Raw genomic sequence first — 14733 nt, forward strand, 5'->3', positions numbered from 1 at the left:
AATCATTCTCATGGCCCAGCAGGAAGGCATAGCAGGATAAGGATCTTCCCCAGCAGTTAGGGTGGGAAAGCAAAAAGCCAGAATTTAGGGGAATGTAATTCCACACTCAGCAAACAGGGTCACCTACCGGAAGTCCTGGGATGAAAATCATTACGTAGTCCTGGGTCAACCTGCAAGAGAAGGAGAAGCTCTGGAGCTGACCAGGCTGTGGCCTGGGGAGGCAGGGCCCTGTCCCCTGTGCCCTCCAGGACTGGGTGCTTGGCTGCCGTCCCAGGGCATCCTGGGCCCCTAGGTTTGAGAATAGGCTTTACCAGGCCCTGCAGATCTCAGCCAGGACTGTGAAACCTCCATATCAGGGGCTACCGCTCTCAGACGCTAAGCAGGTGCCAGAAGGGGCAGCTGAAGCACCCAAATACCCAGGTCTCAGGACTAGGGAAGTTAAATTCAGAGTAACATGTGGTTTTGTAAGAAAAAAAGGTTATATCTTAAAAAGGAATAACCAAATGAAATGTACATAATATAAATGAACAAGGGCTCCCCACAAGAGGGCATCTCTGAATTTAATAATAAACTATGGGCCGGGCGCGGTGGCTCACGCCTGTAATCCCAGCACTTTGGGAGGTTGAGGTGGGTAGATCACGAGGTCAGGAGATGGAGACCATCCTGGCCAACATGGTGAAATCTCGTCTCTACTAAAAATACAAAAATTAGCCGGGTGTGGCGGTGTGTGCCTGTAGTCCCAGCTACTCAGAAGGCTGAGGCGAGAATCGCTTGAACTCGAGAGGCAAAGGTTGCAGTGAGCCAAGACTGCACCACTGCATTCCAGCCTGAGCCACAGAGTGAGACTCCGTCTCAAAAAATAATAAATACTACTACTACTAATACAACTATAATCCATCGAAAATTGGTTGTCATCTCTCTCCTTTTTGGAATATGGGAAAATGCACACACTGCATTTTTTCAAAAGTATCCATAAAGCTCCAACTGTGTGCAGGCACACAAATGCAAATAAAATGCAAATCCCAAATTGTTTCTTGCCTTGCCTCCTAAATTAAAACTGGGCGTTTGTCCGCCTCTGTCCCCTGCTGGCCGCTGCTGGAGCCGCAGCCATGGAAGAGAATCCCCAAACTGGAAGGTACCCACAGGCACCTTGCACTGTGACCACTCATGGCCTAGAGAAGTACGGGGCTTGGTGGGGGTGGGGGTGGCTTCTTTAGGGTTTCCCTCGGCGGTCCGGGTTTCCCAGGAGCCTCCATGTCTCTGGCAAGCCCTAACTCCCCAGCTGGAGCTCAGCGCACCTGGACACTTCTGGGTCCTGCCTGAAGAGCAGCAGGATGTGCTGGGTGTTGAGGAAGAGCGCCCAGCAGGGGAGGCAGCAGAGGAACAGGACCAGCGTGCCCCGCTGTAGGATCACGCCCACGTGCTTCTTGTTGGGGCTGCCAAAGCTCTGCAAAACAGCCTGCCCCGCATCAGCCTTTTCTGCTACCCCGGACATTCCGATGTCCCGCGCGGGGAGCAGGTGCCAGCAATGTGTGGCGGAGCCTGCGGCCTCTGCTACTGTGGCCTGGAACGGCACAGCGGCCTTCCTGAGCCGCATCCCACCACTGTCTCCACTGTTTTCCAAAACTCCAAGAAGGAAGAAGGCACGCGGGATTTCCTCGCATGTCACCGGCGGGTAAGTGGTAGCCAGGACCAAGCCCAGGTCCACCGTGAAGCTAGAACCCCAGGGAGTGGTGAGGCCTGGCTGATTTGTGACCCCATGACTGCCTGGGCAGCCCCTGCTGGACTGCAGGCCCCTGTGAGCAGGGAGGTTCCTTCTGTGTCCCCTCGGCTCGTGCCTGCATGTAGGCAGCCAAACAAGGAGTGAGGAGGGGGCATCGGTTGTCTTTCTCTACTTGGTGACCTCCTTTGGGGGCAAGGGGTCAGGAAACTGCCTCTACCATCTCCATCCTTTTCTCCTGGCCAAGACTCGTTCAAAGGGGAGACAGCCTGTGGTCCTTGGCTGGGGAAGGAGCAGCTGCCCCCTGGGCCCCTCACTTCCAGATCACCTGGGTGGGCCCCTCCCACCTGCCATCTCCATGGCACCTGTGGGATTGGCTCGCCCTTGCCTGGCTTCCTGCCCAGCTCTGGGAGGCCACCCACCTGAGACATCAAGGTGTCACACGCTGAAGACAAACCAACTCCTACGGAAACTCCGCAGACATTGACAAACTGGCACCGCACACAGGAGAAAACAAGAGCTTGTCAGGAGAGGCCCCTGCATCTGGGATGAGCCTGCGTCAGGAAATGTCACCCAGCAGGCAGCGGTGGCGGAGGTGGCTCTGCTCAGCAGCCTCATGTGCTGTGTGCCTGAGGGCAGACTGCCTCCATCTCTGGCCTCAGGTCCCACCTATGAAGGTGGCTGTCCAGCCATGTGAGTTCGTCTTCCCATCCCTGAGCAGCCACCCAAGACGGGCCCACCCAGGAACCTGGCAGAGAAGCCTGGGGAGAGAACGTCCCTGCTCTGGGCCAGGCTGGGTACTCACGGCCACCGCGAGGGTCACTGACGCCAGCTCCACCTTGCCCAGGTGCCCACAGAACACAGTGCTCACTATGTAGTTCATAAAAGTCAGCATCTGGAACAGGAACTGGAGGACAGCAACCGGGTCAGACCCGGGCCACAGACGCCCCCACCCTCATGGCCCCGCCCTGCAAGACAGGCCTCTCCAGCTGTGACGGCCCCGCACCAGTGACCCAGGAGGTCAGCTACGACTGGGGGAGCCAGGGCTGGAGGTCAGGTGGCCTGAGCCCAGCTCCCATTCTGCCTTCTGCAGCTGAAGTCACCCCTGGCCTCCATGTCCCTACCCAGAAAGGCCAGTGCACGAGAGACACCCAGTGCAGTGCCGGGCACCAGGAGCTTGACCCAGTGTCTGATGCTGCTATTGCTGTTCCTAGTATAATAATTTGGTCAGGCCACACCCCCCCAAAAACGAGGGGAATTCAATACACCAAAATCTTAGTAATGGCTACTTCCAAGCAGTTGGATTTCAGTTAAATTTCTTTCTTCTTTATAACTTTTCATTTCTTTCTGAAGGTTTTACAGGGGGTGAAAATCCATTACTATATATATATTTTTTTTTTGAGACGGAATTTTTGCTCTTGTCGCACAGGCTGGAGTGCAATGGCAAGATCTCGGCTCACTGCAACCTCCCAGTCCCTGGTTCAAGCCATTCTCCTGCCTCAGCCTCCAAAGTAACTGGGATTACAGGCATGTGCCACCACGCCTGGCTAATTTTTGTATTTTTAGTAGAGACAGGGTTTCACCTGTTCGAGACAGGGTCTCAAACTCCCGACCTCAGGTGATCCGCCCTCCTCGGCCTCCCGAAGTGCTGGGATTACAGGCGTGAGCCACCCCGCGAGGCCCATTACTCTTTACGGTCAGGGAAAACATGAAATGTGTGTAAAACAGTTTCCGCCTTGGACGTGAAATGGGTAGCTGGGCTCGCTTCCCCCGGGAAGGTGCTGCAGGGTAGCTGGGCTCGCTTCCCCCGGGAAGGTGCTGCAGGGTAGCTGGGCTCGCTTCCCCCGGGAAGGTGCTGTTTGTGCATCGCCGGGTCCCCTTCGTCCTGGAGTCATCTTCCAACTCAGGCGTTTGTGGGTTTCCAGCTGAGACACACCCACCCCTTCTGTATGGGGGCTGCCTGCTGCTGAGCAAAGTCAGGCCCCACTGCCACTGGGGATCGTCCAGGGACAGCCTCCAGGAGCCATCCTGCTGTCCCCAGGCTCTGCGCCTGGCAGTCAACACGGGCAGTTTCTGGGGAAAATGTGAGCACACTTCTGGGTCCTGCCTGCAAGGTGGACACCCTCAGCCTCTCCGCTTTCTCCACTCCCTGCCTGCCCCCTAGCCCAACCTCCTTACCAGGGGTCCGGAAAGAGCAAAGAGAGTCCACACCTCAGCCCCAAAGCCTCTGGGAACCAGCCTACTGAAGGCAGGGCAGCAGCCCCCATGGCTTGGGGACAGCGTGTCTTGGAGACTGTCCATTCCTGGCCAGGGCACTGGCCACCCTGCACGCCTGAGTGCCCGCACAGCCAGCTATGTCCACCGAGCCACCCCCTGCCGGGGCAGCCCGTGTCAGTACAGCCTGGCTAATGAGTAAGGGGGCAGGAGGAGGGGCTGCCGTGGTGACTTTCGGGATGAGCCCTGCCTTCCTGGGCACTGAGGTCCTGCTGTCCAGCCCGCTGCCCCAGCCACTGGGTAGGACACGATGGAGGCCTGGACTCCTGGGAGTCACCCAGACTGCTGCCTGTTGGTAACTTGTGTCTGATCTCCCAGAGGGGCTGGCAGTAAGGTCTCATTAGGAGAAGGTCCAGGGCTGCCTGTTGTGGCTGGGGGAGGTGTGCCGAGGCTGGGGCAGGGCAGCCTGGCCACGGCAGCTGAGCCACTGGGCACCCAGAGGTGATGGTGCCCACAATGCCTCCCCTTTTTCGGAGGAACTCTCGGCCTGCCCGAGGTCACAGAGCAGGTGGTGGCAGAACCTGAGCAGACCCCAACCCTGCCTTTCCTCAGGAGGAGCGGCTTCCCAAGAGTCGGGGGCCATTCAAAGCCCATGGCAGTGAGGTCCCTAGCTTTTCCTGCTGGAGGGACCTAGCTTTTCCTGCTGGAGAGGCCTGGGCCTGGGCCTGGAGATGGGAGCTAGGACACCTGGCAGAGTCCCAAGCCCTGCCACTGCCCGTCACCCCTTTCAGCAGCATCTCTGAGAGCCAGGGGTGGCTCTGTCACCCTCCCAAAGTGCCCTATCTGCTTTTCCTTGCAGGGATGGCCTGTGACTCCCCCTCAACCTTCCCCAGGACGGACAGGGCAGTGGGACCCAAGAGAGGCATGGAAGGATTGCACCAGTCACCTGGCCGAAGCCTGGATCAGGCTTGCGAGTGTGGGTTCAGCCCAGGAGAATGAACTGATGCCAGTTGCCGCGTCTGCCACGTCTTTAGTGGTTCTCTGATGGAAACAATAGACCCGAACTAGGATCATGGCAGCAGGTAAAGAAAGGGAGGAAGGGGGAGAGGGGTCATCGTTGCTTAGTGATCCAGAAGAGGGCTGAGCAGCTGGCCTTGAGAAGGGAGAATCACGCAGCCCTGAACTCTCAGGGTTATTCAGGGAAAGCTGACTCAGCCCCAACGCCTTTAGTCCCAGAGACAAATTCCTGGAAGACTGGGGTTAGCAAGAGCTAACCTGAACAAGAATGGCGGTGGAAAGGGTGGGATTCTATGAAAGTTGAAACATGCCTACACAGGCTGGGTGCGGCAGTTCACGCCTGTAATCCCAGCACTTTGGGAGGCCAAGGTGGGCAGATCTCAAGACCAGCCTGGCCAACATGACGAAACCCCATCTCTACGAAAAAATAAAAAAATTAGCTGGGCATGCTGCTATTCGGGAGGCTGAAGCAGGAGAATCGCTTGAACCCAGGAATCGGAGGTTGTAGTGAGCCAAGATTGAGCCACTGCACTCCAGCCTGGGAGACAAGGGCAAGACTCCATCTCCATTAAAAAAAAAGGTACCTACATATCCTGCCTCATTTATTTATTGCTGCACTACCCATGGCCCCAGAATTGGTGTCTTAAAACCATTACCATCTGTGTCGTGACTCTGTGGGGTGAGTTGGGTGGTCCTTCTGCCTCCCCTGGTCCAGCGTGTCTGCAGTCACCTGGGACCGGCCAGGGCTGGCCCGTCCTCCAGGCTCATGCCCAGGCGGCAGTGGGTGCCTGCACTCAACTGAGACCGTCACTTGAAGCATCTCCACCTGCCCTCACAGGACCTCTCCATGTACCATGGGCATCTCAGCACGGACGTGCGGCAGAAGACAGACATTCGATGGTGCAAGTGGAAGCTGCATACAGGTCAGGAGCCAGTCTGGGGAGTCCCCATACCCCTCTGCCTCATCCTGTTGACCACAGCTAATCATGGACTCACTCACATTTCACAGGAGAGGAAACAGCCTCCACTTCTAGGTGGCAGCGGCCGAGAGGCCATGCCTTCTTTAGCCAACACCCTCCTCTTCCTCCTCTTTATTCCTCCCTCTCTATTCTCTCCTCTCCTCTCTCCTGTGCCACCCGCTGTCCACACTTGGCCCCAAGCACAGGCGAGCAGATATAGCCCCCTGAGGTCAGTGGTGAGAGGACTTACGCTTACCCAGGAAGGAGGACCCAAAGCTACAAAATCCTGGGAATGGCAGGAGGCAGGGGAGGGAAAAGGAGTGGAGAGTCCTGGGAAGCCCCCAGCACACACCCTGGGACTGGGGAGGCTCCGAGCCGGCAAGGGGAAGCTTGACCCAGGGAGCACTGGCCCCCCAGCCCCATCAGCCTGGCTGAGGCACAGCCACATGGCATGTGGGAGTGCCAGGAAGTCCCCCTCACTTGAGGGCTCAGCTCCTACAGGCTCAGGGCCTGCTGGGGGCAAGGGCCAGGTCCTCGGGCCCTGCCTTCATGAGAGTAATTTCCTGGAGTTCATCCAAGTACAGTCTAGGTCCAGGGCCCCTGTGAACCTTTCCTCACTCCGTTCCACCTCACTAGGCCTGAAGGGGTTGCATTTGCTCTTTGGCTCCCAGAGATGTGTACACCCAGGCCAGGGACCAATGTCCTTTCCTCCAACCCTTCTCCACTGCCTCGTGACTGCAGAACACCCATTCCTCCCCTGTGAGGGTGGGGACTCTGGCTTGTTGATGGCTCAGCCCCACATTCAGGGCAAAGGACAGTTGCAGGGGAGCTAAGCTGTCCCTCTGCCTCATCTCCTCCCCGCACCGGACTGTGACCAATACTTGCTAAATCCCTGAGGCTCCCCTCCCCGACTCTTCCTCAATCGGCTCATAGATTTTGGCAGCTGCCTCTCTCTACCTCCACCTAGTAGTCCCTCCCTCCATCCATCCCTCACCCCTTCCTGTTTTCCTCTCTCCCTACTCTCATAAAGTCTCCCTGGCACCTTCCAGGCCCAGGTATTTCACCCCCAGAAATGACCAGGGCTCAGTCCCTGAGCTGACATCAGCACTCCCAGTCCTTCAGGTGAGGGGAGAGACAGAGCCAGCTGGCAAAGCCCTCAGCAGTGGCAGCAAGACTCCCAGAAGACACTGCCAAATGCTAGAAGATGGCGAGCCTTTCCATCTGGAGAAAAGTTACGAGAAATAAAAATAAATATACTCATCAATAAAAAGAAATGAGCTATCAAGCCACAAAAAGACATGGAGCCACCTCAAACGCATATTGCTTATCTAATTGGAAGAAGCCATTCTGAAAAGGCTGCACACTGTACAATTCCAACTCTTTGCCATTCTCCAAAAGGCAAACTATAGAAACAGTAAGATCAGTGTTTGCTGCGGAGGTTTGGGATGAATAGGCAAAGCTCAGAGGACTTTTAGGGCAGAGAAACTATTCTGTAGGATCCCGTAATGGTGGATACAGGACCATAGCATGTACAACACCGCTAGTGAACTCTAATGTAATGATGGACTTCAGTTCATAATACTGCATCAATATTGGTTAATCAGTGGTAACAAACACACCATTCTCATGCAAGATGTCAATAGGGGAAACTGGTGGGGAGGTGGGGGTGGAGATAGCGAGATCACCGCAAAGTCTGTTCTTTCTGTACAATTCTGTAAATCTAAAACTGCTGTAGAACAGAAAGTCTATTTTTGAAATGGTACACAAAATAATAACAACGGGCATTTCTTGAGGTCTCTACATGTTCCCCTCCTGCACGTGCATTTCATGTTGGTTTCAAAATGCAGCAGCAGCGCTTTTCGCAATTGCCAAAAAGTAGGGAGAGCCCAAATGTCCGTGCACCGATGAAAGGAACACCAAGATGTAGAATATCCAATCATGGAATATTATTCAGCCCTAAAAAGAACGAGGTATTGATCCACTAAAAACAGGGATGAACTTTGAAACCATGATGCTGGGTGAAGGAGGCCAATCACAAGAGGTCAGAAAGTGTGTGATTCCATTTCTATGAAATGTCCAGGATAGACAAATCCATCGAGTCAGAGAGGAGATGAGTGATTTCCAGAGGCTGGCAAGGAGCGGGAGCTGGGGGGAAAGACAGAGGGTGACAGCTAAGTGGATATGGGATTTCTTTGGGGGTCATAAAGATGTTCTAAAATTGATTGTATTGCTGGTTTCGCATCTCTGTGAATATACTAAAAGCCATTGAATTGTATACTTTACAAAGGTGCATATGGCATGTGACTTAACAAAGCTGTTTAAAGGTGTAAGGGGGAGGGATGCTGTAAGCTCTTTACATACCAAGGTTATTGATGTGTAGGGATGGTGAATAATTGCATGTGCAAATAGAGATTTCTACATTTTGGGAAAATGCATAAAAGAGCTAGAGGCTCACCTGCAAGGCGGCCAGGATGGCAGCAAGAGAGGTTGTCTGTTCAGCCTTGCATTTGTGAGGAACTGCCACCCCACGCCCTGGCAGATTTCCAGCAGGCATCTGAGAGCCTGAACATGTTGCTGAAAGAAGCCCCATCACTTCATCCAAGTGAGAGCCTGAGCGCTTTGGCAGCAGCCCTGTGTGACAGATTTGGGTTTAAACCAGCAGTTCCCACCTTGGCTGCACTTTTATAATCACTTAGGAAGCTTTCACCAAAACAAAATACTATCCAGGGTCCACCCCAGACATTCTGATCTGAAATTGGCCCGGACAGCTGGGTTTTTGCCTCATTTCTTTAACTTCTTATTGAAGTATATTATTTACACAGGAAAGTGTCTAAGTATACAGCTCCGTAGATTTTCATAAAATAAATACACTTGAGTAACCAGCACACAGGTCAAGAAACAGAATTTAACTGACTTCCAAGTCCCCTGGTTTCCCCTTCCAGTCACTCTCCCTTACCAAGGACAGCCACTGCCTTGTTTTTGGGCACCAGCGAATTCTTTGCTGAGGGATCTGTGGGGATTGCTCCCATGTGAGGCCCCTAGGAAATGGGCCTCACCATATGGTGAACTTGAGCCCAGACACAGATCCCCAGTTGGGGCAGTCGAGCTGAGGGAAAGCAGGAATCGAGAGAGGGACTATGTTCAAAATAATTAAAATACAAAATAATTAACATACAAAATAATTAACAGACATTACTTTATGGATATGAGGACTTGGGAGGCATTGTGTCCACTTTTGGTTCCTTATGGTTTATTGTCTCATTGTGTTCGTTTTGGACCCTTGTTACATTGGTTGTAAAATATTAACTTAAGTATATACTGGGTGTAACTTACCTTGACTCATTGGGCATAACCTACTTACTGGACTTAACCTACTTACTGGGTGTAACTTACTTACTGGGTGTAACTTACTTACTGGGCGTAACTTACTTAGTGGGCTTAACTTGCCCACCTTGTGACTTGACTTAAGTATTTTGATATGATGTAAACAACATTAAGCAGAAAACTATATAATGGAACCTATTGCAAAAATAAAATTGCTGCATGGGCATAGCGCATGTGGCCCTCCAGACCTCACTCTTTTTCTTTCTCCTTTTTTTCCGGCGCATGCTCTCTTCCAGGTTTGGGACCCTCTCGCTGGACGAGATTCCCGGGCTCGCGTTCAGTTCACAACACTTTGCCAGATATTCTTCTAAACTTCCCTCTCTGATGCGCAGCTGGCATTGAGAGCCACGGGTCTGGACACGTTCACCCTGGGCTGGGGAAGGGCCCAGCTTCTCAGCATGTTGCTGCTAAATTTGATCCCAGCTTGTGTCCTTGGCAAAGGTGGAGGGGTGCGGTGCCATTGTGCTCAGCGGTTACTTCTCAAATCAGCAGGTGCACGTTGTGACTCTGCTAGGACTACCTGATGTGGTGGGCTACTGAGCCTGCTACTGTTGGCTCTACCCCTATGTGTCCCTGAGGTTACCCTTCCAGGCACTGCCAGGGCTGTCAGAGCTCAGTGACTTTGTACTGCCTGCCCCCGCCATCCCCTCCCAACTTGGCCAGCCCCTCCAAAGGGAGGATTTAGGGTCTGTGAAGTCAGCCTGGGTGCGGAGCAGGGGGCAGGCACTGGGGACTTGGGCGCCCAGCCGCAGGGATCCCTCTTAACGCCACTGTCCTCATCGGGCAGAGCCTGGCTGGCCTTTAACACTGGGCTTTCTGAGGTCAAAGCAACGCTTCGCCCACGCACGTGACACCGCCGGGTGCGCAAACAGGAAGCCCGAGCCCTGGCTGCAGCCCGCCTCTCTGTAACCGCAAGCGCGAACTCAGCGCAGCCTCTGGCGCGGAGGGCGCGGACACCGAGGCATAGGGGAAGATCCGCCGCCTGGAACGCCCCGCCCGGTCAGCCAGCCCCACGCGCCCAATCCCTCCCCGTGGACCTTGCCCGCGGGGGCTGCGCAGGACTCCCCGGGACGCATGGACTCTACACTGGAGCCCCGAACAGGCCCCGCCCACGGCTTGGAAGGAGAGGTCATGTGTGCCGCGTGACAGCCTCCGCCGGCCACAGGCGATTGGACACCTCTCCCAGGATGCACCAATCTTTTTGTTGTTGTTGTTCTTCCTCTTCTTCTTTTTCAAGTTGAGATGGTGCGAATGGCATCTGTTCCTCCTAACCCGTGACCCCTAGCTGACTGTGAGGCCTGTCCGAAACTCTGCACGGCCCGCTGTCTCCACATCCGCAACCTCAGGGTCTTCATACTGACCCCACCGTACAATCCCAGGCTTGACTGTCTTTCCTCATAGGCCTTGCTAGGAGGCAGACCCCTAGCGCAAGGGCAGCGGGGAGCTCCCGGACCACCCAGCAGGACATTGCTTGACCTATCAGACCTACATCAGCCTGCGGTGGGAAAAGGTCGTCCCCACCTGCTCCTCACACCTGCACACCCTTCAGTGAGGTAGTTTGTTGAACCCGACTGGCATGAAAGAAAGAAAATAGACAATTTAAGCTTACTTCAGATAGATTTGGGTTACATTCTGATCCCGCCACTTTCCCGATGTGTTGACCTTGGGCGAGTCATAGATTCTCTTTAGTTTGTTCCTTCCTTGTAATAAAATCTGACATAGGTCTTGTTACCCTATGATTCAGCAACTCCATTTCCATAAACACCCAAAAGAACTGAAAGCAGGGACTGCGGCAGGTATATGTGCACCGGTGTTGACAGCAGCACTGTTCGCTAGAGCCAGTGGTGGAAACAGCCCTCTTGTCCATCAACAGATGCATGGGTCAACCAAATGCAGTGCATTCATCTGATAGAATACTACTGAGCCAAAAAAAAGGAAGGCAATTCTGACAGATGCTACATATAACATGGATGAACTTTGAGGACATTATGCTGAACGAAATAAGCCAGACACAAAAGAACAAACACTGTATGATTCCACCTGCATGAGGAACTTAGAGTCATCGAATTCAAAGAGACAGAAAATAGAAACGTGGTTGTCAGGGACTGGGGAGAAGGTGGCAGGACTGTGGGAGCTGTTTAAAGTGGAAAGAGTTCTGGAGATGGCTTGCACAGCAATGTGAAGACATTTATTTTTTATTTATTATTATTATTTTTAGACAAAGTCTCGCTCTGTCACCCAGGCTGGAGTGCAGTGGTGCAATCTTGGCTCACTGCAACCTCCGCCTCCTGGGTTCAAATGCTTCTCCTGCCTTAGTCTCTCAAGTAGCTGGGATTACCGGTGTGTGCCACCATGCCCGGTTAATTTTTTTGTATTTTTAGGAGAGACAGCGTTTCACTGTGTTAGCCAGGATGGTCTCGATCTCCTGACTTCATGATCCGTCCACCTTGGTCTCCCAGAGTGCTGGGATTATGGGTGTGAGCCACCGTGCCCATGTTAGACGGAGTTTCACTCTTGTGGCACAGCTGAAGTGCAATGATGCAATCTCGGCTCACTGCTACCTCCTCTTCCCAGGTTCAAGCGATTCTCCTGCCTCAGCCTCCCCGGTAGCTATAATTACAGGTGCCTGCCACCACGCCTGGCTAATTTATTTTTTATTTTTAGTAGAGACGAGGTTTTACTATGTTGGCCAGGCTGGTCTCAAACTGTTGACTTTACGTGATCCACTCGCCTCGTCCTCCCAAAGTGCTGGCATTATAGGCGTGAGCCACTGCGTCTGGCCAATGTGGAGGTATTTAACATCACTGAACTGTGTGCTTAAAATTGGATAAGATGGAAAATTTTATGTTATGCGTTTTTTATCATGATTAAAATAAAAACAACCCTGATACAAAGTATTGGTACAAAAAGTAGATGGGCTTCAGGGCATGGTGGCTCACACCTCTAATCCCAGCACTTTGGGAGGCCAAGGCCGGTGGATCACCTGAGGTCAGGAGTTCAAAACCAGCCTGGCCAACATGGAGAAACCCTGTCTCTACTAAAAGTACAAAAAAAAAAAAAAAAATAGCCACGCATGGTGGTGGGTGCCTGTAATCCCAGCTATTTGGGAGGCTGAGACAGGAGAATTGCTTGAACCTGGGAGTCAGAGGTTGCAGTGAGCTGAGATCGCGTCACTACACTCCAGCCTGGGCAACAGAGTGAGACTCTGTCTCAAAAAAGAAAAAACAAGAACAAAAGAGGTAGATAGGCTAACATAGATGGAAGTATCTGGACATTTTCAATGTCATGGTCATTTTTTTTTCTTTCTTCCTAAAATTCTGGTTCCTCGGTTCCCGATGTTTCAAAGATACAGACTAGATGGAATTCAGTGAACACTGTAAAACTCTTGGTTTTCTTTTCTTAAGTCGGTTCATATAATCTGCATAACACATTTTGTTGCATAACAATTGTTTTTTCTTGTTTTCTTTTAACAAATCTTTTTGAAGAAGTAAGAGGAGGAGAAGGAGAAGAAGACTCAAAAGAAAACTTTAGCTTGGCTCTTAGCATTTTCATCTCTGCAAATGCCCTGCAGAATACGTCTGAATGGTGGGTAGTAGCATGTGTTGATGTAATGATATATGTAGGGACGGGTGTCTCCATTATGTGCTAATTGTGCAGCACTAGATACATCTCATTTAATGCCAGCCTTTTTCAGGTAGATATGCTTATTCCCGTTTTACAAATGACAGGATTGAAGTTCAGGGAAAGAAAGGACTTGCCCAAGTTCACACTGCTAGAAAGTGGCAGAGTCAGAATATGAGGCTGGATCTGTCTCCTATCCAAATACACATCCTTTCTACTTCATCTGGGATGACAAATAGCTTTTCTCCAGCCTGCCAGCTCTGCTGTGTTGTACTCCATTGCTATCTTGTGAACTTCAGATGATTCAGCAAAGCAAAAAAGAGTGAGGTGATCAACTCATAATGTCTGCCATTGGCACTGGATAGAGGAGTAACAGTATGTGTGCTACGCAGGGACCTCTGCAACTTACATCACAGTGAGCATAGGGTTAGGAGCAGAACTAGGAAGAAAATATTTTTTTTTTCTGTCTGTCTAGCAACTATTGGCCTGAAAAAGAACTCAGCGTCAGAATGCTCAGGAAGGCCCAGCAGTCCTACTGTTAGGGCTTCTCGCTTGGCTGGGCCTTCTCTGCACCCCTTTGTCTTCCCAAGGTAGGGAAGGTGTAGAAACTCCAGTTGGGAATTTCTACTAGAAACTCCAATTTCTCCCAGTCCCCAGCCCTGGAAACTCCTGTCAGGCACACACGCCTTGGGAAACAGACAGCTGTTGTCTTTCTCAAGCACAAGTTACCAGCAGCAGACGTTTGTTTCCCAGCAGGTCACATGAGGACTTGTGAGATCATTTCTGGCCCTGCCTCAAATGGAAGAAGTTCCATTAAAGCAGTTCCTGGGACCAGGCCTGCGTAACATTCCTAGGATGGGCAAGGCAGTTGTTTGGGAAGTTTGGCATGTGCATAGCCCCACTCTCATGGGAGGAAATGAAGGGTATGAGCTTTCCCTCACTTGTCCACTTAGAAGCATGAGTCAAAGCAGAGAGGACGGGCCATATCCTTCCCCCCTGGCCTTATCCTCCCTCCCCAGTACAACAGAGCAGAGCTTGCAGGCTGGAGAAAAGCTATTTTTCATCCCAGATGAAGTAGAAAGGATGTGTACTTGGATAGGAGACAGACCCAACCTTATCTGCCACTTTCTTTCTTTTTTTTTTTTAAAGAAATTCCCTCTGTTTTAACCTCTACAAAGAAAGTACCTTTGAAAGAACCAATTCACTTTTGTTCACTGTTTCTGCTTTCCTCAGCCCTTTTCTGCCTACACAGCCAAACTCCTCTGCTCAGTTCATCAGAACACTGATTCTATTCTATTTTATTCTATTATTTTTTGAGACAGAGCCTCACTCTGTTGCCCAAGCTTGAGTGCAGTTGGGCAATCCCGGTTCACCGCAACCTACACCTCCTGGGTTCAAGTGATCCTTGTGCCTCAGCCTCTGAAGTAGCCAGGATCACAGACACACGCCACCACACCTGGCTAATTTATGCATTTTTTGGTAGAGACAGGGTTTCACCATGTTGGCCAGGCTGGTCCTGAACTTCCGGCCTCAAGTGATCCACTTGTCTCAGCCTCCCAAAGTGTTGGGATCACAGGCGTGAGCCACCATGTCCAGCCTCATTGTAATTTATAGAATGAGGTGTTGCCTGATTCTGAAATCATAATAAAAGCCAGTTAAGATCCTTAAACTAGGCCAGGTTGGTGGCTCATGCCTGTAATTCCATATCTGCCACTTTCTAGCCGTGTGAGCTTGGCAGACTCCTAGAAGGCGCTCCCAGGTCATCCCAAGCCTCCCAGCAGCAGGGTCTGGCAGGATGGTGAGCTGCCATCGTGGTGG

At 52.0% G+C, this 14733-nt stretch overlaps 2 protein-coding genes across 20 annotated transcripts in view; one reads left to right on the top strand and one right to left on the bottom strand.

Moving 5' to 3' along the window:
• The window catches only part of SLC47A2 (solute carrier family 47 member 2), a 34061-nt gene extending 30011 nt beyond the window's left edge, over positions 1–4050 (bottom strand). The window contains exons 1-5 of the mRNA XM_078373186.1: positions 3899–4050; positions 2526–2627; positions 2143–2211; positions 1299–1447; positions 128–170 (exon numbers count right to left, since the gene is read on the bottom strand). Coding sequence (XP_078229312.1) covers positions 128–170; positions 1299–1447; positions 2143–2211; positions 2526–2627; positions 3899–4021 — 486 coding nt within the window. The 5' untranslated portion in view covers positions 4022–4050. The remainder of the gene's footprint in view (positions 1–127; positions 171–1298; positions 1448–2142; positions 2212–2525; positions 2628–3898) is intronic.
• ALDH3A2 (aldehyde dehydrogenase 3 family member A2) overlaps positions 1–9486 on the top strand; it is a 178016-nt gene extending 168530 nt beyond the window's left edge. For 11 of the 19 annotated variants that reach the window (XM_054257014.2, XM_078373165.1, XM_078373179.1 and 8 more), the window contains one exon: positions 4794–9486. In XM_054257014.2, the coding sequence (XP_054112989.2) occupies positions 4794–4979 (186 nt within the window). In that variant the 3' untranslated portion in view covers positions 4980–9486. The remainder of the gene's footprint in view (positions 1–4793) is intronic. The other 8 variants (XR_013535609.1, XR_013535615.1, XR_013535610.1 and 5 more) reach the window with 4 other exon arrangements.
• The last annotated feature ends 5247 nt before the right edge of the window (positions 9487–14733 follow it).

The sequence above is a fragment of the Callithrix jacchus genome, chromosome 5 (assembly GCF_049354715.1).
Source record: "Callithrix jacchus isolate 240 chromosome 5, calJac240_pri, whole genome shotgun sequence".
Taxonomy (NCBI): Eukaryota; Metazoa; Chordata; class Mammalia; order Primates; family Cebidae; genus Callithrix; species Callithrix jacchus.